At 52.4% G+C, this 22,941-nt stretch overlaps 10 protein-coding genes across 10 annotated transcripts; 5 read left to right on the top strand and 5 right to left on the bottom strand.

Moving 5' to 3' along the window:
- Positions 1-160: 160 nt before the first annotated feature.
- TRVA0_025S01376 (uncharacterized protein) lies at positions 161-1,612 on the top strand (the record flags this gene model as incomplete). Its single annotated transcript, XM_076685486.1, has 1 exon — positions 161-1,612. The coding sequence occupies one exon, from the start codon at positions 161-163 to the stop codon at positions 1,610-1,612; it is 1,452 nt and encodes a 483-aa protein (XP_076540300.1).
- Positions 1,613-2,597: 985 nt separating this feature from the next.
- On the bottom strand, positions 2,598-3,284 carry CLC1 (clathrin light chain CLC1; the record flags this gene model as incomplete). The annotated part of the gene is made up of 1 exon (XM_076685485.1): positions 2,598-3,284. The coding sequence occupies one exon, from the start codon at positions 3,282-3,284 to the stop codon at positions 2,598-2,600; it is 687 nt and encodes a 228-aa protein (XP_076540299.1).
- Positions 3,285-3,446: 162 nt separating this feature from the next.
- RTT103 (CTD-interacting domain-containing protein) lies at positions 3,447-4,755 on the top strand (the record flags this gene model as incomplete). Its single annotated transcript, XM_076685484.1, has 3 exons — positions 3,447-3,527; positions 3,578-3,641; positions 3,701-4,755. 3 exons carry the CDS (start codon positions 3,447-3,449, stop codon positions 4,753-4,755), a joined length of 1,200 nt encoding a protein of 399 aa, XP_076540298.1.
- A 356-nt stretch (positions 4,756-5,111) lies between these two features.
- On the top strand, positions 5,112-8,096 carry FIG4 (phosphatidylinositol-3,5-bisphosphate 5-phosphatase; the record flags this gene model as incomplete). Its single annotated transcript, XM_076685483.1, has 1 exon — positions 5,112-8,096. The coding sequence occupies one exon, from the start codon at positions 5,112-5,114 to the stop codon at positions 8,094-8,096; it is 2,985 nt and encodes a 994-aa protein (XP_076540297.1).
- A 79-nt stretch (positions 8,097-8,175) lies between these two features.
- On the bottom strand, positions 8,176-8,859 carry RRP40 (exosome non-catalytic core subunit RRP40; the record flags this gene model as incomplete). Its single annotated transcript, XM_076685482.1, has 1 exon — positions 8,176-8,859. The coding sequence occupies one exon, from the start codon at positions 8,857-8,859 to the stop codon at positions 8,176-8,178; it is 684 nt and encodes a 227-aa protein (XP_076540296.1).
- A 776-nt stretch (positions 8,860-9,635) lies between these two features.
- Positions 9,636-10,514, bottom strand: SPE3 (spermidine synthase; the record flags this gene model as incomplete). Its single annotated transcript, XM_076685481.1, has 1 exon — positions 9,636-10,514. One exon carries the CDS (start codon positions 10,512-10,514, stop codon positions 9,636-9,638), a length of 879 nt encoding a protein of 292 aa, XP_076540295.1.
- A 1,275-nt stretch (positions 10,515-11,789) lies between these two features.
- Positions 11,790-12,755, top strand: TLG2 (t-SNARE syntaxin TLG2; the record flags this gene model as incomplete). Its single annotated transcript, XM_076685480.1, has 1 exon — positions 11,790-12,755. The coding sequence occupies one exon, from the start codon at positions 11,790-11,792 to the stop codon at positions 12,753-12,755; it is 966 nt and encodes a 321-aa protein (XP_076540294.1).
- A 292-nt stretch (positions 12,756-13,047) lies between these two features.
- On the bottom strand, positions 13,048-15,177 carry TRVA0_025S01222 (uncharacterized protein; the record flags this gene model as incomplete). The annotated part of the gene is made up of 1 exon (XM_076685479.1): positions 13,048-15,177. The coding sequence occupies one exon, from the start codon at positions 15,175-15,177 to the stop codon at positions 13,048-13,050; it is 2,130 nt and encodes a 709-aa protein (XP_076540293.1).
- A 1,335-nt stretch (positions 15,178-16,512) lies between these two features.
- On the bottom strand, positions 16,513-18,528 carry TRVA0_025S01200 (uncharacterized protein; the record flags this gene model as incomplete). The annotated part of the gene is made up of 1 exon (XM_076685478.1): positions 16,513-18,528. One exon carries the CDS (start codon positions 18,526-18,528, stop codon positions 16,513-16,515), a length of 2,016 nt encoding a protein of 671 aa, XP_076540292.1.
- Positions 18,529-20,043: 1,515 nt separating this feature from the next.
- Positions 20,044-22,521, top strand: DHR2 (RNA helicase; the record flags this gene model as incomplete). Its single annotated transcript, XM_076685477.1, has 1 exon — positions 20,044-22,521. One exon carries the CDS (start codon positions 20,044-20,046, stop codon positions 22,519-22,521), a length of 2,478 nt encoding a protein of 825 aa, XP_076540291.1.
- Positions 22,522-22,941: the final 420 nt, after the last annotated feature.

Here is a 22,941-nt window from a genome sequence, read left to right as displayed (position 1 = left end):
CAAGTGCCGAGTGCGTTGAATCTCACCGCCACGGAGTCTATGTCGCTGTTATGCAGTTGAATGTCGCAAAGTCGGGCTACCCCGGCCGGGCACGGCTGTGCATCTCGGTAGAAGGTGGAGGATGGAGGAGCGGGGCTATACGACTTCGCCAACGACAACCATGAGCGGACTGATGGAGTCGGTACCGAGCTATGTCATCCAGTTCGTGCTCTCCAAGCGAGAGTACGAAGTGCTCGTTGAGCGGCTGGACGGACGTTTTACGCGGATGACGCTGCCGGACCCAAAGCACGTCGCCGCGGGGAAGGACGTGACCCCTATAATCCGCAACCATATCCGGCTCTACATCAAGGTGTACGCCATTCTCAGGCTTGTTGGTGGGGCTGCTGACCTGGCTATGAAGGCCAGACGCGTAGAGGGGCCCCAGCTGCCGGCATCGCGGATGGCCCTGTCCGTTACTGCCATGGCTGCCCTGTATCGAATCAGCTACAAAATCCTCAGCCTGCTGGCCGCGAAGGACGAATCCAGCTCGGCTCAGTACAAGCGTAAAGTGCTGGTACCATTGGTCAGTGGACTCATTTCGGGGAGCGCGTATGGCATCATGCCTAAGCACGCTGCCCGAGGGTACATTGGCCTGTGGGCGGCTACAAAAGCAGTCGAGTACATCTACAACTACCTCGACGACGAGGGGTACCTTGCGTTTAAGCCGCGACTGCTGGGATCGTGGGCGCTCTTCCCGTTTGCCTTCTCGCAGCTGTTCCACACCTTCATCTTTGACCCCGACTGCTGTCCCAGCGGGTTCACGCGTATCATGATGCGGCTGTCAGACAGCTACATGCCCGCCAAGCCACAGGGTGTGAAGACGCCGTGGGTCGAGCCCGAGGACGTACTGGCCGGAATCGCGGCCATCTCGCAGCTCAAGTACCCGCGGTTTGTGTCCTCGTTGCTCTTCCCCGGCAAGGCGACGCTGCCACCAGAGCTCTCTTCAATTGCCCCTGTCGTGAATCGAGCGCACCCGGCCACCAAGACTCTGACCGCAGCGCTGACCCACCCTTACGAACCGTCTGAGTTTAAGACGTTTGCAGGGCACGCGGCGAAGAAGTTCCAGTCTGTGTCAAAGTATTTATTCGCGTTCTACTTGCTGATCGGGCTGTTGCGGCGACGGGCTACCGGCGATAAGTTGCCCAGTGTGCTGTCGGGCTCCATCGCCAATACCCTGCGGTCGACTGTGTTCGTCGTCATGTCAGCCTCTTCTGCGTGGTATGGCATTGGCCTCTCCCAGAAGGTGCTCGGCGCGTCAGTGCTGCCGCTCTATCGGTTTAGAGTAATTGGGTTCCTGTCGGGCCTGTGGGCGTTTGTCGACCAGGTCAATAGCCGCGGGCGGTACCTGTATGCCACCCGGCTGGCGGCCATGTCCTACTGGAACGTGCTTGTCAAGAAGCACAAGGTGCGGCCAGTGAAAAACGGCGAGGTTATTCTTTTCGCCGCAGCCCTCGGCGTTATCATGGTTCTTGTGGACCGAGCCCCCGGCAGCGTTAGTGGCAAAGGCCTGCGAAAGAGCCTCAATTGGATGAAATCGGGAGAGTTCGTCGATCCATCCAGCAGAGAGCGATAAATATATATAGTATATTTCCAGTTAGATTTTTTAAGGCCTAACAAGTTATTACTGAGCTACGCCTGCTAGCTCGTCTATTATCGACACGACTTTAGCGTTATTAGCCGGCGGCAGGGGCTTGAACGTAATTGTAGTGCTTCTACTTACGGCCTCTCGCAAGCCAGCGACTCCCGCGTCGCACACGACAAGGTGCCCTTCTTTGGCGAACTCCTCTGCAATCTCGGCCTGGTGGTTGTCCATGAGGCTCGCGTTGACTGCCACGATGAGCTTTTTGCCCGCCCTCAGGGCGTCTAGGATCGACCCCGTGCCCGCATGAGAAACTACTAGCGCCGCATCCTTGACCACGCTGGCCATATCGTCGGTAAACGGGAACCCTTCCACTTGAATTTCACCGTCTTCGAGGCGGTCTACCAGGCTCCGGAACACTCCACCGACTTTGCCATACTGCACGACAACGCGGTCATATCCTTGTTTTCTGAAGCTCGACAGCACTTCGGGGTCGAGGCAGCTTGTGATGAGTGCTTCAAAGGGCACTACTGCCCCGGTCGTCACCAACACAGTCCCCATATTCCTTTATCAATATTTGATAATCTGTGTGGTTTTCCCCAGCATTCCACACACCGACCCCGGTTTACTTTGCGCCATAGACAGTTCATACTACCACCTTACTATCGTACTCTGTAGATATTATACTACCGTACTCCGTCATTCGTACCTTATTACTGTACTGCGTAGATATTCGCCTCTGACCACCTTACTCGGCATATTTGCGTAGATGTTCTTACTACCGGGTAGATATTGAGCAAACTAACTTACCATTACGCTGCCACTACAGCAGTATGGATGATCCATATATAAGTAGCCATATATCTGAAGGCCAATCTACCCTGTGATTAAATCAATTCCAGGTATATGTCCAATAGATTGATCGTTTCGCAAAATCTAATAAATGAGGGAGTTAAATTTGTATTAGATAAGTTATAGCTTAGTATCCAGCGGCACCTGGCGCGTTGATATCCTTCTTGAGCGAGTTGATGAGCTCCTTGAACCGCGACTTGTCATGCAATTGAGTCTTCTCCGGCGCCGAGTCAATCAGCTTGGAGATGCGCTCCCAAGTGTTGCCCACGCCGGCCACGTCGTTGTCACGCTCCTCAAGGAACGCCTTCTCCTCGCTTCGCGTTTGCTCAATTGACTCGTCCTTCTTGTTGTTGTAGTTCTCGTAAAAATCGTCAATTCGTTTCTTGGCCTCCTCACGGATTCTCTCCCGTTTCTGCTCATCGGCCTTGTCTCGCTGCTCAATCTCCAGGTCCTTGCGCGCCCGCCACTCCTTAATTGGCTCCGAGTCCTCCAGCGACAGCTCATTGGCCTTGGATGTCACTTCGTTCGTCTGCAGGGGAGCACCCGGCAAGTACGGCTCCGCCGGCTCCGAGATCAGCCCACTGGGGCCCAGCGCACTCGCATTGTCCTGCTCATTGAGCGACGGGAAACTCTTCTCAAAGCTCGCCACGCTATCGTCGGCCGTGGCCTCCGTCGGCTTGTCAAACGCCTCAGCGTCCTCGCCCAGCACTGCCTTCTCACGGGACAAAAAGTCGTCCTCTTCAAAAGCAGACCCGTTCTGGGCCGTGGACGCCAGGTCCTTGTCAATTTCTTCAAGCGACGGGAAGTTCGACATGTTTCTGTATCCTCTGTAGCTGTCGTCGATAGCAGGCACTGGTCGGTGATGAATGGTGACACGCAACCTCCCCCGGCCAGCTGTCGCCGCGCGCGCCACACCCCACTCCACCACCCCTCGTTCAAGATCAGTCGCGATAGGGGAAAGGCTGCCTACGAAGACATGTTCTCAGAGGATAACTTCACGGCTCGGTTGAGCACTCTGACCGAGACGCAAGATTCGATCGTGGGGATCTCCCAGTGGGTATGATATATTGAGAGCGTGGTTGGTGGGATTGGCTAATTCGTTCGTAGGTTCTGTTTTACAAGCGGTATGCGACCGATATCGCGGGAATCTGGCAGAAATACCTAGAAAAAGGTGAGAGATTATATCTATCAAGCAAAAAATTGTGATTATTTAGACTAACGGATTGGTAGCTCCGACAGGGAAGAAATTGGGCCTCGTGTACCTAGCCAATGAAGTTGTCCAGAACGCACGGGCCCGCAAGAAGGACGAGTTCGTCCAGGCATTCGGCGCTGTGATGCCGGCCGCCCTAGCGTCAGCACATCGCCAGACCTCCAAGGAAGTGAGGGACAAAATTAAACGGGTCGTAGACGTATGGAGACAGCGGCAGATCTTTGGTCCCGCCGTGCTGGCGGCGATAGACACTCAGATCAAGGACGGGCGCCCGGGGGCTCTGAGTGGGTCGCTGGACGCTCTGGCCCCTCCACCAGAGCTCAAGGATGCTTCGGACATTCAGAAACAGCTCAATGACACGGACATATTGACAACAAAGCTCCAGGCCAACGCAGTAAAGGAGTACAAGGATTTATTCGACACGGATATGCTTCCCGCGCCGCCAGAATACTCACGCAAGCTTTATGGACTCAAACAGTCCCTTTCGTCGAGTATATTGTCGCTTGGCAAAACAATTGAATTGCGTAGACAGTTTGTGGAACAGCTGCAGAAGCTTATAGACACCAACAAGGCCAGGATCGCATCTGACGAGAAACTTCTGGCTGACTTTGGAGAGAAACTAAAGCATGCCACGGAAACGAAGAAGGAGATAGATCAAATGCTTGTTGAAGACACTTTGCCCGAGCAGCAGCAGGAGTCCACGATTCCTCCTATGGCCTCGCCCATTGAGAAGGAGCTCGAGCCAACAAAAGACGAAGAGGAGCATGAAGAGTATGTCCCTAGTGTGGTTAGTTCACTGCCAGGGTTTGGCACCTCTTTGCTCAGCGGCCCAGCCGCTCCATCAGCAGTCATTGACGACGATGCTACGCCGGAGTATGCAGCGTTAAGTTCGGACGAGGAGGACGACTCAGGTGAACCGAATGCAAAGAAGCAGAAAACTGAAGAGAAGCCAATTGAAGTGAAGTCTCATGAGCAACAAGGACAGTCCCAGCCCGATGCAGCTTCTCTCAAGGTGGAGGGACTCGATCCGGCAGTCGCGCAATTCCTCTCCTCTATGATCAACAAGTCTTCCTAGTATCCGACAATGCCACCTAATGTTGTGTATAATAATTTCTCAATTGTATTTAGCTCATGAATCTAATCGGAGGGCTAGCAACTGCAATATTATGCATACGGCGGCTCACGCGGCGCGTGCGGCTTTATATAAATACGCGCGGGCGTACACATGTTGCAATTGGATAGCGCAAAATATCCCACTACTCTGCACTACCTATGTGCTCTGTATAATACAGCGTATATATCTTATATCTTATATCTTACGATCGCAATAGAATATACGTAACCACTTCATTCTTCATGTTCGTGATAAATGTGGAGTGGGTGTCGTTGGTGTCATTCATGTCCCACTGATCGGAATCACTTCACCAAATCATGGAGAACGACTCAGAGCTGCTTGCATCGGCGGCTGGCAGCCAGATCGACCTGCCAATCCTGCCGCAGGCGTCTGGAGCTGTGAAGTCGTCTGCGAACTCCTCGTTGACCGAGCTGAACCAACCCCTACCCCCACAACCCGCAGGTGATGACGATGATAAGAAGGAAGCGCAGGAGACGCCGGCACCGTTGCGGCCGTTCCTCATGTCCAAATTCACTCTCTACGAGACAAAGTCACGTATGTACATTGTCGGGTCGAACTCGCGAGAGACGCGGTTCAGAATGCTCGAGATTGATATCACCCAATCGGACCAGCTAGCAATCAAGGAGGACAACATGCCCTGCTCACGGAAGGAAGTCATGGAAGGACTGACGAAGCTCGAAGAGCATCACAAAGATGAAGGCGGTCTCACCAAAAGACTCACAGCGTTTGCCATCCTTGGCTTTATCCGGTTCACCGAAGGGTATTATATGATCATGGTGACTAAGCGCAGCGTGGTTGCGCTTATTGGCGGACACTACATTTACCACATTGATAATACTCAGCTAATCCCGCTGACGCATAGCAGCCTGTACAGAAAGCCCGACCGGCGGTCGGAAGAAGCTCGATTTATGCTCATATTTCAGAACCTCGACCTGAGCAAGACGTTCTACTTCAGCTACACCTATGATCTGACGCACACACTCCAGTACAATCTCATACGCGAGAAGGAGCGAGCACTAGGGTTGCTTGACCCGACCACGAATTATGCCGATGACCTGGACTACAATGAAATGTTTGTGTGGAACAATGCGCTACTGAAACCTGTAATTGAGCGGTTTGACGCGGCCCTCGACTGGTGTAGCCCAGCCATTCATGGGTTCATTGACCAGGCAAAGATATCGGTGTGCGGTAGGACGGTTCTTGTGGCGTTGATTGCCCGCAGGTCGCATTACTTTGCCGGAGCGCGGTTCCTAAAGCGTGGCGTTAACGATCAGGGAAACGTCGCCAATGAAGTGGAGACGGAGCAGATTGTTACCGATCTGTTGACGAGCAGTTTTCATGACCCGGGAGACGGGCTTTTCAACAACCCACGCTATACGTCCTACGTGCAGCATAGGGGCAGCATTCCCGTCCACTGGTCACAGGATATCAGCAATATGTCGCCAAAACCGCCAATCGAGCTCAATGCGATGGACCCATTCTATGCTCCGGCTGGGTTGCACTTTAATTCCATGTTCAAGCGGTACGGGCGGCCTATTCAGGTGCTTAATCTCATAAAAACCAAGGAGAAGATTCCGCGGGAAACAAAATTGCTTGTCGAGTTTGAGCAGTGTATTAACTATCTCAACCAGTTTCTGCCAAAGGAACAGCATATTCGGTACACTTCATGGGATATGAGCCGCGCTGCCAAGGGGCGCAACCAGGAGGTGATTGATTTCCTGGAGAAGTATGCCGACAAAACACTGCAAACCACGGGGTTCTTCCACAACGGACGAAACCTTAGCGGCATGACGATACAAGATGGCATTTGCCGCACGAATTGCATCGACTGTCTTGATAGAACGAACGCCGCGCAGTTTGTTATTGGCAAACGTGCGTTGGGCTATCAATTGCAGGCGTTGGGCGTTGTCGACAACCCAAACATTGAATACGACTCGGATGCCGTCAATCTGCTCACTGAAATGTTCCATGACCATGGAGACACCATAGCTTTGCAGTACGGCGGGTCCCATCTCGTCAACACAATGGAGACGTATCGCAAGATCAACCAGTGGTCCAGCCACTCGAGGGACATGATAGAGTCAATTCGGCGGTTCTACAACAATTCGTTTGTCGATTCCCAGCGACAGGATGCTATAAACCTGTTTTTGGGTAACTACGTATGGCAAAAGGGCCAGCCTATGTTGTGGGAGCTGCCGACCGACCATTTCCTGCACAATGACTACTTCAACCGCGAGAAGCGCCGACGCAGCTACGTCAGATGGTGGATTCCAACCAATCTCGAGCCCCTTCGGATGCGAATAGACCGCCAAATCGCGCAAGCAGGGGAACTCGAGTATGAGCCGCTAATGCCCTACCGCGGGTTCTTCGACAATTATTGGAACGAATACTACAAGCCTCGTTATCTCTCGTCGTTTGAATTGGCGTTTACCTACAAGATGAATTCCACGCTGCGGTATCTCAACCCATTAGATGCCGCGTACCATGGTCTAGGCCCCATTTCTCCGTTCAAGTCGCGAAAGCTACGACGTAAGGAGAGGGGGAAGAAGCCCCCGCTTCCCGACCAGCTGCCAGAGAGCTCTTCACATACACAGCTCGACTACCATAATCCGCACGAACGGCAAAGCAGCCGCAAGATTAGCCTTGACTCGTTTTCTATACGCAAGGAAGCTCTCAGGCGCGCCTCCCAGATGTACCACTCGCAATTCCTGCCCAGGCTCATTAATGGCTATGAAGAGCCTTCGCGCCCCGAAATTGCGCGAAGTCCGTCAACAGTGGGCGGCATTGCTAGTACAGTCGACGGTACCGAACCCATGCTCAACTACTCCCGGGGAGATTCTGAGTTGGGTGACGATGGCGAAGAAAGCCTTGACCAGGAATCGGCTTTGGAAGCGCTCAAGCAGAAGGTAGACGACTGGTTAGGGCCAATTGAGAGCTCAGGGGGAGCCGACTATCAACAGTACTTCAGTAGCCCAACTCCCATGACTCCGTACACGGAGTATTATGAGGAAGAGTCAAAGCTGTCCTCGGATTTAGACGCTCTCTATGGCGCCCCCGAGTCACACCCAGAGTACGAAAGGTACCTGGAATTCTCGACTCCCGACACCATTCTGTCCAACTCCAAGGTCAGTGAACAGGACTATGAGAGTTATAAAATGCATTACGATCTTACGCATCTCTATGAGAAGAGGGCCCTAACGTTAGACGATCAGGAGGATCAACCAGCCGACTCCCAGTACGACTATTATCGAACATGGGTCAACGGGGACACGCAATCCTAATACGAATAAATTAACATTAATAATATCTGGGTCATCTACCAAAGTTATAACTCTTGGGTCTTTTTTTTTTTTGGATCAATTACTTCGAGAGGACCTCGTTAACTCGCTTCTTTGCCTGGGACGGGGTCAAATGCTCAGCCTCTGCGATGAGTTTTGAAATTTTTAGAATAGTCCGGGCGTCTGGAGCGTTTACCCAGATCTTGCCATTAACACCGATAGCTATTTCATAAGCTACTTTCTCGCCAATAGCTGTGAGAACAGGATGGCCGTGGAATCTCATGTGTCGTGCAAATGCTAGGGAAACGTTGATAATGTTACCAGCTTTGAGCTCGCCGAATCCAGCAGCTTTGCCAGTAGTTGCGTCAAAGCATTCGATCTCTGCCTCAATGTCTCTTTCAGCCACGCTGACTCTCGCGTAGACTGCTGTGCCGATGGCCAGGTTTGGTTTGTTTTTCTTGGATGCGTTTTCGAATGCAAACTGATCCAACCTTACGGGTGGAGATTGGTCTTGCAGGAGTACTCTGTAACCTTCACTATGCTTTCCAATAACAACTCCGACAACGTAGTCCTGAGCTGCGGGTATATACCGTCGAGAATTCGACTCTATAAACTTGATCTCTGCACCACGCTTTCGCTGCGACACTAGGAGACCGGCTTTACATGGGATGGCCTCGTCTGCTAAGGGCGATTGGTAGATGCCTGGGCCGAGCACGGTCTCCTCCGTGACGTTTTGCAGCTTATCTCCAGGTAATATCAACTCCATCTTTATATGCAAAGTATGCTGGTCTCTATAGGTTTGGCTATTTTTCAAATTTTGGTGATCGGAATAATTTACCCAATCTTACCAAGCTAGCTAGCTAGCAGCTGGGACGTTCAGCTGGGACGTTCAACCCACAGGACATGATATACAGCTGTTACTCGTGATATTTCTACCAAGTGTAAGTATGTTATTTTAAGCTGCCAGCCCTAAGTAAGCTTGAGTTCCTGTGTTGAGAAAGTAGGTCAATTGACTCCGCGTAGCGGAGCTAAGGGGGTTTAGGGGCTGGCCCCAAAAATATCACCAGTACAGTGTAGTAGTAGCACCCTTTCCAAGCCGGCCAGCCTAACATATCCCATCACAGACACAGTAAAGTGATATTTCGTAGTAGTTCTACATGTATAGTTGTATTTGACGCCAGCCTTCAGCGAGGGAGTATTACTTAGGTCAATTGACTCCGCGCAGCGGAGCTAGGGGGGGGCTGGCAAAGAACAATCAGAAGTACCTGACTAGCAAACAGGTATATACTGTTCGCTAATAAAGTTTACCAGTGTAATCATGACGGGTTATAACATTCAAACATTCTGCCTTGGCTGCATATATTCAGTCCGCTACATACAGTACAGCACTCTCTCTCTCTCTCTCTGGCCCGCCGTCAAATGCAGCGCAGTATTAATGAGAGAAGCAGGTAGGAAAGAAGGTTGACGTAAAAAAAAAAGGAAAAAAAAAAGCCAAGGAAGAGACAAGTATTAGCCGCATGAGCCGCACACATCTATATCCAATTAGTTAAGGGCATTGTTAACCCAAGTTGGCAGGACAAAGGCGGCCTTGTGGATAGCCTTGTTGTAGTATCGGTTGAGCTTGGCCTCCTCATCGTCGGACCAGGTTCGAAGCGGCTCCTTGAGGTTGACGGTGGTGTTCTTGGAGCACACCATGAAGCCGATCTGGCCAGATGGGTAAGTTGGGATGGTGGTGTAGGCGTACTCGACGTTAGGGAAGACCTCCTTGCAGTCGCTCTTGAGCTTCTTGATGATGTCAAGGTGGATCCACATGGACTCGGCCTGGGTGGTGATAACACCGTTCTCAGTCAGAGCATCGTGCAGCAGCAGGAAGTACGGCTTCTGGAAGAGCATCTCGGCCGGTCCCTCTGGGTCAGAGGAGTCGGTGATGATGACGTCGAAAGTGTTCTTGTATTCCTCGAGGAACTTGAACCCATCGCCAATGTGAACCTTGACCTTTGGGTGCTGGAACCCGACGGCCATCGATGGGAGGTACTTCTTGGACACTCGTGGGACGGCCTCATCAATGTCACAGAGCACAGCCTCCTCAATGCCTTCGTGCTTGACGACCTCTCGCAACACACCGCCGTCACCGCCGCCAATGACAAGCACCTTCTTTGGGTTCGGGTGAGAGTTCATCGCGAGATGGGTGATCATCTCCTGGTACGAGAACTCGTCTCGCTCGGTCGCCTGGATAGCTCCGTCGAGAACCAGCACGTTGCCGTAGTCAGTCGACTCGAACACCAGCACGTCCTGGTACTTGGACTGCTCAACGTGGAGGATCTGCTTGACTCGCAGGGTCATGGCCTGGCCGGGCCACATGGTGTCCGAGATCTCTCGGAACCAACCGTCCTGGATCGATGGATGCGACAACTCTTCCATTTTTTTTTCGTTCGTCAATGAGAAAGTGAACTGAAAAATTGAAAATTGAAAAAAAAGCGTTTTCTCCGCTCTTGCTGACCCCGTTGGGTAAAAATATTTCATGGTTGCGTGCATTGCTTTGGTCGCTCCGAAACAGGTAATGCCATCCGCTGCATCCGGGCCGGAATAAATGCGAGCCGCAGGAGCCGCACCGGTTGGTATTCGGCATTGGGGGCCAGCCCCCAAACCCTCGTGGCTCCGCTGCGCGGAGGGGTCAATTCGGGTCAATTCTGTGCCCTTTAGCTCGTCAATTGGAGCTAGCTGTTCATTTGTCCGGGGTAGTATCAGTGACTCTCCCAACCACCACTTCCCAGCTTTGCGACAATGTTTGTTACAAAAAGTAAGCAGGTCCGTTACCAACGCTCGCAGTGATACTCCACCATTACAGATTATTTATCCTGCAAGCGGTCTCCAAATCCTTATTCCTGCTATGGACAGGCAATTCGGTTTATGCCCGTCCTTTTTGCTAGTCAATTGAGCATCTTATCATATGTCGGGGTACACTACTGTAGTACCAGTGACTCTCCCAATAAGAGTCACTGCGCTCTAACAATATTTGTTACAGAGACCGGGCCCGTTGGGAGTTTGTTGCCACAACTCATTACGCCTTCCCGGTAGGACCGCACAGAGATACCATACTCAACCTTCACAGATTATTCTCCAGAGATATTGTAGCTGGAGGGATAAGTGAAAAATGCCTCAATTAGGTTCTTTAGCTAGCTACCTTATTAATTTGTAGTAATTTACCAGAGTACGTATCCAGGGTCCAGGTACAATGTAGTGCTCGCAAATACTTCCAACAAACCCGGCTCCGCTCGAGATTTTTTTACAACAACCCTCCAAAGCTGGTTACAGAACTCCCTTGGCGATACGAATTGACATTCTCCAAAGTCACGTTACTCTCTGCTAAATAATGAAGAGAAGGAATGTTGCATAAAGGTATATAAACTACCGTACTTAAAATTCCCTGCTCTCCTCAGTGTACTTGGCTAGTTCACCAGGGCCGCAATGAAACTCTACATGTTCAAACTCAGCATCTGCTAATATTTCATAGTAATACCGCTACGGTCTAAATCAATTCAACATGACAATAGAATAATATATCAACTGCTACAAATAGACATTCCTTGGTTGGCGCGGTGAACCGGAGGAGTGGCCGGGAGATTAATTATGATATGGCATCGATACCCAACTGGCGATAGAACACCTGCGGTAGAACACAACCACGCCAGGACGATGTTTAGAGACCGGACTAATCTATATGTGTCGTTCCGCCAGTCGTATGCGCGGTATCCGCAGTTCGATAACATCCCTGAGGAGGCAGAAGGGCTGATAGCGAGCGGAAGCACTGCGATTGAGATGGACCGACTGCCCCCGAGCTGGGTAGACGTGTCGGATGAGATTGGGGAGGCCATTGCCGAGATCGAACATAAAATAGCCAAACTGGACGGGCTCCACCGTAAGACTGCACTGCCCAGTTTCGATGACCGTACCCTCGAGGAGCGCGAGATTGAGCAATTAACGCTGAGCATCACCCAGGACCTGCATCGCTGCCAGGGCATCATGAAGCGGTTCGACCGCATGACTGACCTCGGGTCGTACTCGGCAGCCGAACAGAAGATGGCGGCCAACATGAAGATCTCTCTGGCCACGAAGGTGCAGGACACCTCTACAATATTCCGCAAGATGCAATCGAGTTACCTCAAATCCCTGCGCAACGAGAGTTCCTTTGAGACGCCTTATGATATCGCCACGGCGGAGGCGAGCGCCCCTGGAGAAGACGACCTCGATGTGGCGTTTTCGCAATCGACTCTCCAGCAGCAAAAGCAGCAGCAATTCGCTGTAGAGGACGAAACAATCCGCCAGCGGGAGCGCGAAATAACCCAAATTGCTCAGGGCATCCTTGAGCTGGCCGAGATATTCAAAGATTTGCAGACAATGGTCATTGACCAGGGCACATTACTGGATCGAATCGACTACAACATCGAAACCATGTATACTAACGTCAGACAAGCCGACAAGGAGCTTGTACAGGCGCACCACTACCAGAAGCGCTCGACAAAATGCAAGCTCATCCTGCTCCTGTCACTTATAGTATTTGGCCTTCTTCTGGCTGTTATTCTAAAACCAAAGCATCACAGTTCGCCTGCTCCATCCCCGCCGCCTCCCCCGCAAGATAATAATAAAGGCGATACACCGTGATCCCTCCAGCATTGGGGTATGTTTAGACTTAATGAGGGAGAATACCCCAGTTTCAAGGGTTGGATTTGGTTGGGCTGTAATGACATCAGCTCTTCTCGTTTTGCATACATATGATAGATTCCCAATTGAATCGTTGTAATTGACCTTTCCCCCGAACACTCAAACGCATTGGACCGTCAAGATCTCTGCGAAGTGGAGCTACGGTTAGGGGTTTGCCCCTTAAGTCAATTGAAGAAGAGAATCACGGAGTTGCAAGAGCATCTAATAAATTAGTCTATCAGTTATGTACAAGTTAGATGGAGCGGGCGAGCATCTCGTTAAGGCTGTTAAGCGCCTCATCGACGTCGTTGCCTCGCTGCACCTGGAGAATTGCCTCTGCAATGGCCCGACCCACGAGCCCCGCGGCCCTGGCTTCCGAGCTCGTAAACGAGGTTAGCGAGTCGCGGCTACCCATCTCGTCAAAGGTCGCCTCAATATCTGCCCCAGTCCACTGCGCCTTGTCCTTGTTGCGAATGAACCACCGTGCGACGTAGAGGACTGTATCCCGCAGCGGCAGAATCTCGTAGCGGAACACCTTGCGCAGCACCGACACAGCGTACCCATTGTGGGTCGCCTCCGTCGTCATATCGAGCACCTGGCCTAGCAGCTGCAGCCCGCGGTCGCTGCGCTCGGCGGTTTTGTATGCTGAAATGAACTCTAGGACCACGTCCTGCGGGGTCTCTACAGTGAGTCCGTGCTCAACGAGCTTGGTCCACTCGCTGGCTAACCGGTCGGTCAAGGCGAGCCGCCCCAGGGCTGCAATGTACCGCTGGTACGCGTGGATATCGCTCTTGGAGTCTATCATGGTGCGCAGGTGGAACAGCACGGCCTGGTCGAGCGAGTATTCCTCATTGGCAAGGTTGTTCGCCAGCCACCACGACCCGACTGTCTTCTTCTCGCGGGCAACCTCCGAGTCGGCGGTGGGCAGCCGGTCGAGCACCTCTGCCGCAATGTGGCGCGGAATGACATGCTTGGACTTGTCTTCGAGGCTCATCTTCATGGCAATGGCCCGGTACATGCCCTGGGAGTTGCCGTACATGGCGGAAAGTAGTAGACACTGATCGTAGGCCTCCGATGTAATGCCCTGTGGCGACAGTTCGCGGAACCGGTTCAGCACGCCAAACATATGCGCCATGGCGGTCGCGTAGGGCGAAGATCCAGCGTCATTGGAGCTGCATCGCACAATAGCGCTGAGAATGGGGACCTGGCACTTGGTGTACACGTCTTCGGCGTGCTTGGAGAGCGACGCGGTCTCAAGAACGGCGTAAACCTCGTCGTAGCTAGTCGTCCAGGATAGCAGGAACTCTACTACGGCGGGGGTCACGTGGTCCGACACCAGTACCGAGGCGTGGGCATTGAGCTCGGACTTGACTCGCTGGATGAATTCAGCGTCGGACCCACTAAACACGAGCCGCTGGGCGTTGATCTCGTTGGCGAGCGCCTGGATGAACAGATCGACCGCCAGCGGAGACGGCTCGAATGCATTGCGCAGGTAATCAGCCAGGATCGCCTCAGCGGCCTCGATTGGGCCGCTTTGAGCGACCAGCTGCAGCAGAAGGTCGCTGACCTCACTGTCGTACGGCAGCTCGTACGTGTCGAGGAAGCTCTCAACGAGGTACCGGAACAGATCCGGCTCTTCGAGGCTGTGGTGGACCGAGATCTCATTGTTGCGCACCTCGTACTGGGTCGGCGCATAGAGCTCCATGGCCCGCTCGAGCACTTCAGCTACGAGGCGTCGCGCGTCGCTGCGCGTGAAGGCGATCCCCTGAAACCCATTACCCCAGTAGGACATGAGCAGATCGGCTACGAGCGGAAGTGTATGCGAGTTGGACTCTCTGACGATCAGCGAGAGCGCCGTGACGGCCCATCTCATGAGTGAAGAGTCCAGGTCGGACAAAATGCGCCCTGGCGCCTCTACATAGGAACTGTTAATCTTAAGAAAGCTGTCCAGATCAGTCGGCGACGACACTGTAGCCAGAATCGTCTTGATCTTGGGTACCAGCTCAGCCTCCATCTGCTGCCGCGCAGCCACGGCCTTGTCGTTCTTGGCGGCCGATGACCGCGTTTTCTGAGCAAGGATATCGCCCATACGGGCCAGATCCTCTAAGGATCCGCTCGTCTTGCGCGAGGATCGGTACTCGTGCACTCGCCTGATCCGCTTGACCTGCTCTACGTAGGGCACCCGCTCCTTGGGGTCCTCGAACCGCTTGGAGAAGAGCACGCGGAGCAGACCGTACTCGTCCTGGACGTTGAACGGGCCCTCGTTGCCCTTGAATATCAGCACAGAGCCGTCGGCGTGGTTTCCTTGGCTCGAAAACTCGCGCCAAAGCGCCCGTCCGGGCTTCCCAACCTTGAGGCCCTGTCGCAAAAGCACGCTCACCATTCGACCTTCTCTTTAATTTTCTGCCGTCGTCCTCGGTTAGATTCTTCTCTCGTGGCCGTGGTCGTGGTGGTGAAATGGACTGTACAGGTTGCGTTGGGCTGATAATCGCAAAAAGGGCAGGTCCTGGCCCTCTGTTCGCTTTACCCGCGCCCCGGGCTCATCGCTGCCAGTGGCCGCTATCTTCGGGCGCTTAATTTTTTTTTCTCCGCCTCCTCCCATTCTCAAGTTTACCGTACTCCAATGTACGTGCGGTAGTTCGTTAATTTGGAGAATGTTGTTAAATCGATCTATTTAATATATATATATATATATATAGTACGTAGCTACGTAAATACTAGTATTTATCCGAAGCGCTTCATGTAGTTCAGCTGAAATAAACAAACGATAAGTTAACACATGCCGTTTGAGTTTCCGTAATTCAGATCATTAGCTGCACACAAGTTAAGTATAAGTTAACATACATATGTATGGATACCATTTTATTCTAACACAATCTGTTAACTTAACTTGTACGTTACCTGGTACATAATCATATCAAATTCCTAGATACCTAATATTTATGTCAATTGAACTTGATGATGGGCAATCGGTGGTCCATTACAGTCAGCCATACAGCTTTCCGTTAACGCTGGTGGCCAACAGCCTCGGCCCCTGGAAGTGGTCGATCCCTGGCTGGACATACCGCAGCGCCGACGTGAGTAGAGAAGGTGGAGCAAGACAGGCTGGGCTCTGAGAACAGAGAGGTCCAACATTCACTGCAGAGGAGTATCCGCCGGGCGACCATTCAGCAATGGGGTTGACATGGACTACATCTACCTCGATATCAGCCAAATAATACACTATTGATGTGTGGTACAAAACCCGGTTAAGCAGACAGCAACGGATATTCGTCACACACTTAACCAATTGTACAAGAGATGATGAATAAAGTGCTGTGGCTAGTGGAGCGTCTTGTTCTCTGTCAAGCCAGATATGGCTCTATTATTGTGGAACTGTATTTCGGCCCCATTCGATGTATGACAATTTTCGAAGAGTAACTTCTCGTCACAACGGAGAAGCAGTTTATGTATTAGGCTGGGCTCAACCCACAGACAGAGATAACGAACAGGGGGAGGAGGGGAAGGGATATGCAAACGGCTTATTGATACTGGTTTGAGCACCATAACACCAAACTTTAATCCAAGTATCAGTGCCCTCAGCTCTATCATCGAGCATCAATATTACACAATGGTATTAAACAGCAGTAGTCATTATATCACATTAGAAGAAAAAAGACATGAACAATATGGTACTGTAAATAAATGTAAGAACGAAGAGAAAATACACAAAAGGTCATTATTGTCGTCGTGAAATCTTGCCGTAAGGTCCATCCGCGGTGTCAAAAGCAGCCGGCATGCCCTGATTCTTCTTTCGCCGATGATGCGTCGATGAACTAGAGGTGGTAGCAAGTGACGTGTTGGAATGGTTTGGCGGCGGTGGCTGGTTTTGTGATGGCATTGGGGTGCGTTTTGGAGCCTTCTTCTGCGTAGCTGCCGCAAACTGAAAATCTGGGTTGTTTTCAATGATCATCTCGGAACGCTTGGGCTGTCGCGGCTGAGAGCCGTAATATGCAGATTCTCTCGAGACAACGGGGGACACCGACTGGCGGCCATTGTAGTATGGCTGGTTCGGCGGCAATTCCTCATAGAATGACTCAGGGGCAGAGGGTTGCTGATGATGATGATATGGGCCCCTTCGACCCTGTGACGAAACACTGCTTCGCGCAGATGGCTGGGGTCGCGGTCCATGCGGTGCCATTCGTGCTGAGGGTGGCGCATACTGTGTGTAGTCAAAGTCCTGCGATTCCGGACGATTGTAGGGCACAGTCTGCTGCGGTGGCGGATGATGGTACTGTTGGTTGTTATTTTGCGACTGTCTTCGCGGCCGCTCATACACCTGGTGGAACTCCTGCGATGACGAGCGGGTGTACGAATTGTGCTCTTGGTATGCCTGTTCTCCAGCCGCTACAGCCATCCCTTGCTGGTCATCATATTGGTTGTACACAGTATCATTATACTCACCGTCCTGGTGATGAACAACATCGTTGTACCGACTGTCCTCGTGGGCAGCATCATCGTACTGACCGTCCTGGTGGACATAGCCCACATTATGGGTTTCGTAAGCGTCATAATCATAATGTCGAGGATACTGCTGCTGGTAGTCGTAGCGCTGCTCAACGGGGTACTGCTGAGCCTCATCACGTGCGGCTTGCGTCGCCTCATTTGGCGCGGCTTGTCTCAGCGTGCGCTCCTGCTCAACGTCTTCACGAAGCCGTGGAATGGGCACAACGTTGGGGCCGTAATTCGTATCATTAACCGACTGGCGCTCGGCAAGCTCTGCCACGTAGTCGCCTGCGGGGATGACCATGGGATTTGGCAGAGCTGCCTCGCCCTCGTCCGAACTGCTATTGGCCACAAGGACTCCGCTTTGCGGAGCCTTGATGGAGTTGTCGTCTATGCTTTCTGCCACGACTGGTCGGCGCGCCGACGGAGGCCGTCTGTAAGCGCTGGTCGCGGCATGCTCGTAATTTGTTATGCTATTGCTGCGGCTCCTCGAGACATACGGAGCCACATTGGCGTAACTACCGTCAAACTGCAACTCAGACGAGGGCTGGCTGCCGCGGTGTATCTCCATGGGAGCCATTGTGTAGTCGTCCCGCGGGTTAGGCAGAGCTGGACCGGCGGCAGACCCGCTGGCGACGGAAAAGTCGTTCATGTCGCCGGACGACACTTCCTTGGGCTCGGCGGCCGTGTTCCGTTGGCGGTTGAACGCCTTGCGCGACGACAAGGTGCGCCGCACTACGCACAGGCTGATCCCAAAGAAGCCTAACAGAATCGTCGCAGCGAGCATGATCCAGCCGCCCCACGCGAGATGCGGCGTAAACAGCAAAATATCGACGAGGAACGCCAGCAGCGACACGAGGAAGGTCGGGATGGCGAAGAAGAGCACAATGAGCAGATACCGCGAGGACGAGCCGGGAGCTCTGAACAGCGTTAGCGCCGTCAGTAGCAGCAGAATGAGTGTCAACCCAGCGGCTATCACATGGACAATGAGCAGGTTGGCCAGCGAGTTGCGCGCGTTCGACGGGAGCGTGAACTGGTCGCTGCTCGGGTGGACGTCGTACCCGACGCCGACACCGCTGCACTTGTTTGTCTGGATGTTACAATAGCCAAACACGCCAAACTGGTACCCATTGTACTCGCAGAGCGTGATCGAACGGGTCACTGGCACCGATATAACTGTCAGAAGCTGGAGCACAAAGGCCGCGAGCAGGATGACCGACAGCGTGAGCGCTGCGCGTACTCTGCCCATCTCCTTGGCCCACTACGCTCTAGACTGTATTAATTATTTAGGCAGGGGGTACTCGTGCCGAGACTTGAAATAAGGGTCGAGAGAGGGAAAAATAATTAAAAAGAGGGAGCAAACGAAGCAATAACGAGGGGGTGGGCTACCTTGACTTTAAACCTTGAAACAGGGGCCACCTATGGGACGCCCATGCGAGAGAAAACAGGGAGTTCGAACCTGCTTGTTGCCGTGTCTGCTGTAGACCTGTGGCTGCCGTAATCCCTGGGGCGGAGGGGGTTGGGTTGGTCGTAGCATCTCCGATATGCATAACAAGCCGTTTCGTGCTGAGGGTTACGCTGCACCGCTATGCCCCTATTAGGCAACCCAGCCAGTCCTCCTCTCCGCGTTATTGGTGCGAAATATTGGTAGTCGTTAATGGATTTAGGAGCAGCCAGCGGTAGAAAATTAACCAGTTGCTAATAGTAATTTACCATAGGCCTGAGAGGAGAGGAAGGCCTGTGATATTTTTGGTAAGTTTTGCTGTAGTGATGTGAATGAAAAAGGGGTACGTAAGCCGGTATTTCATATGCAATGTCTATATTCGCTATATACAGTAGGCATGGAGGTCGAAGTAGCCCTGTGCGGCGTATTGCATGGATTAACTGCGTTGCTGCCGCTAGCTGTACTCCTGAATTTCGCCGAGATCTGTGGGACCAGTGCTGGGATCTTCAATTGTTATCAATTAACGTTACCACATATCTATTTCTGTTCATTACTGCCTGGTACAGTACTACCCTGTAACGCCATACCTAGCATGTACTACATACATAGTACACCATCCACTTGGTATCGGTAGTGGGAGTACAGCTTGTGATACCGAGTGTCTGGGCCGCAGGTCGCTGCTTCATGACACCCTGATGGATGATGTAGCGTAGTACTGAGCACGGTCCACTCCTCATTAGCGAGTTACTATTATTACATCAGTTGCCATGGATTCGAACAATGGCAATAAATTAGATAATTCATAATAATGATCTTGATTAAAGCCCGTTGGTCGGGCTTAAGAGGGGTACTGGTACATGTAGTGAGGTTTCTAATATAAGTACCACCGGTAGTTTAACAGAGTTTCCAAATGAAGGCACTTTGAATGTGATATTTTGGTTGGTCTAACTGATGAAACCAGTATATCGGTTGAGCCAATGGTTTAACCGGTCTAGTCGGTAAAAGAATGGCTTAACCGATCTAACCAGTATACTGGAGTGCGGCTGCCTAGGGACCTTGTACAGTCTATTGCATATCCATCTGTTGTGACATATTTGTTACCACCAGGTATTATGAATAATCAATACGGTATTCATGGATTAAATATGCCAAAAAGCTACTATAGTACCAGAATTATCTGATTAGATCAATATTAAATGGTTCAATATTGGTAGATCTCCGTGATAACGGCCGGGGCGCGCGCGGGGACAGGCGAAAAGAAAAAAAATTTGGTAACGGCCATCAAGATAAGCGGGCTGTCAAGCAGGTCTATAGCATTAAATGGGGCCCAGGAAGCATAAGCGGTTCGACGAGGAGGAGAGTGCGGACAGTCTGCCGGGGCCCTTGAACCTGGGGCGGCTGAATGCCATTGCATCGAACGTGATCGAGCTGAGCGAAGGGGACAGCCGGTTTCACAGTTCGTCCAGCAGTGACGACGAGCGATACGAGCAGCACAAGAAGCTAAAGCTAAACGGTAAACTAGATACATTGGTAAATGGTTCGATGAGTGGAAGAGTCACGGAAACGACAAATCACTCCAAGGATAGCGCAAGAGTCAACGGATTGACAAATCACTCAAAGGCTAATGCAAAAGTCAACGATAAGAACGGCTCCAAGGATACCGAAAAAGCCAACGGATCGATAAATACGAATGGCTCCATGGAGAATGGAAAAGCCAACGGATCGGTTAATAAGAAAAGCTCCAAGGATAAGAATGTCAGATCAGGTAGATCGATCAAGTTTATGGACTCCGAAGACGAAGAAGAAGAGAGTCAGCCCAAAAAACTGAGCAAACAGCAAGCCCGCGAGGTCAAAGCACGCCTGCTAAAGGATAGAGAGAACTTGCCCATTTATAGAGCCCGGGAAACAGTTCTCAAGCACGTGTTTGGCAACAGAGTAACAGTTCTTCTCGGCGAGACTGGTTCGGGTAAGTCGACCCAGCTGCCCCAGCTCATTTACGAGGCCCACCCGGATAAAGAGCAGATCGCCATCACCCAGCCGCGACGAGTGGCCGCCGTGAACCTGGCGACACGAGTGAGCGAGGAGAACGGATGCGTGCTTGGCACGAGAGTCGGTTACTCGGTGCGATTCGAGAACCGGAGCAACCATAAGCTCACCAAGATCAAGTATCTCACAGACGGTATGCTTCTGCGAGAGATGATCCTCGATCGTGACCTCAAGAAGTACACCACCATCATTCTCGACGAAGCCCACGAGAGAACGGTTCTGACGGACCTGCTCATGGGCCTGTTCAAGCAGCTGCTCGCGAGGCGTCCTACTCTGCGACTCGTAGTCATGTCTGCTACTCTCGACGCCGACAAGTTCAGCAAGTTCTTCTGGAACGCACCCATTGTCTACGTAGAGGGTAAGATCCATCCCGTCCAACGGTACTACCTCAGCGAGCCGGTCGACGACGCCGTGGATGCTGTCGTGCAAAGCGTGTGCCAGGTGAACATGGCCGAGCCGACGGGCGACATTCTGGTGTTCCTCGCTGGCCAGGAGGAGATCGACAAGTGCGTCGACCGCCTCAACGCCATCGCGCCCGAGCTGCCCAAGGAGGCGCCGTTTATTGTCGCGCTGCCGCTCTATGCAGCGCTGCCGCCTGCGGCTCAGCAGAAGGTGTTCCAGCTGCTTGCGGCGCGGCGCCGCAAGGTCATTGTCGCCACGAACATCGCCGAGACGTCACTGACCATTCCGGGCGTCCGCTACGTCGTCGACTCGGGCCTGCGCAAGGTCAAGGTGTGGAAGCCCGAGCTGGGGCTCGACATGCTCGTGACGACGGCCATTTCGCAGGCCTCGGCGGCACAGCGCATGGGTCGAGCCGGGCGAGAGGCCCCGGGCAAGTGCTATCGGCTCTTCACAGAATCTACGTATGTCAAGGAGCTCAACAGCGACACGGAGCCGGAGATCCTGCGGTGCGACGTCGCCTCGACGATCCTCATGCTCAAGCAGGTCGGCGTCAACAACGTTCTCGACTTTGAGTGGGTCGAGTCACCACACAAGAAGGCCATCCATGCGGCGCTCGTCAAGCTGTACACCCTCAAAGCGCTTGACGAAAACGGCGCCATTACGGCGCTGGGCCGTGAGATGGTGCTTCTGCCCGTGTCGCCGCCGCTAGCTGCCGTGCTCATCCACGCGAAGAAGTCCTCAACGGCGCTGCTGTCTGTCGTAGTGGACATCGCCGCTTGCCTGTCCATCGAGGACCTGATCATGAACCCGCATCCCGACGAGCGGGATGCTGTCAACGAGCAAAGGGCACGGCTGTTCGGCGGTGGCCGCGAGCACGGTGACCTCATTATGCTGCGCGAACTGTTCGACATGTACCGATCGCTGTCGCGAACAGGCATGGACCGACAAGCCCGCCGTGAGTGGTGCAAAAAGATAGGAGTCAACGCCAAGGGGCTCGAAAACGCTCAGCGAGTGCGCAAGCAGTTGCTCGGCTACCTCAAAGTCCCCAGCTTGGAAGACGCCGAGACTTCCTCTCTGCCTGTGGATGATATTGTGGGGTGCTTCTTGCAAGGATACGTGTCGCACACGGCGCTTGGACTGCCTGACCGGCGGTTCAAGACGACGGTGCACCAGCAGACCCTTAACATCCACCCTTCGTCCATGCTGTTTGGCACGAAGCCCGAGGCTATCATGTACATGGACTATGTCTACACGAACAAGTCGTATGCCCGTATAGTCACCCCTGTTTCGGTCGAAGCCATCCAAGCCGCGGCGCCCCATTTCCTAGCCAGATCCGTCGCCTCTTCGTAACTTGCCTAAGAATGTATAGTAATGTATCATCTCTCCGCGAAGCAGAGCTCCGGGAGCTTGAAGAGAGACTCCGCTACTCGTACTAATCCTTCCATACCTGCTGAGGCTCCGCATCGCCGAAAATTCTTATCAATAGTACCGTTTGACCGATTGTTAATACCGTTAGCCATACATCCGTACCGCTTAACCATGCATTAGTACCGCTCAACTATATACTAGTATCGTCGACCGCCCATATTAGTAGTAGATCAATCTCGATGACTTCCCTAACTGTGATCTCCATTGCGTCTATGTCATTAATAGATGAAGACGATCTAGCTAACTGTATTAGCTTACGATACAGAAGTACTACTCCTGTGCAGCGCAGTAGATGCCGACGACGGTGTAGTTAATCGTACTGTAGGTCACGTTGCAGCATTA

The sequence above is a fragment of the Trichomonascus vanleenenianus genome (genome assembly GCF_965637985.1).
Source record: "Trichomonascus vanleenenianus strain CLIB 3782 genome assembly, contig: TRVA0_025S, whole genome shotgun sequence".
In the NCBI taxonomy this organism is placed as follows: Eukaryota; Fungi; Ascomycota; class Dipodascomycetes; order Dipodascales; family Trichomonascaceae; genus Blastobotrys; species Blastobotrys vanleenenianus.
The sequence above is the reverse complement of the archived record's forward strand: the minus strand, read 5'-3'. Positions and strand labels throughout refer to the sequence as shown.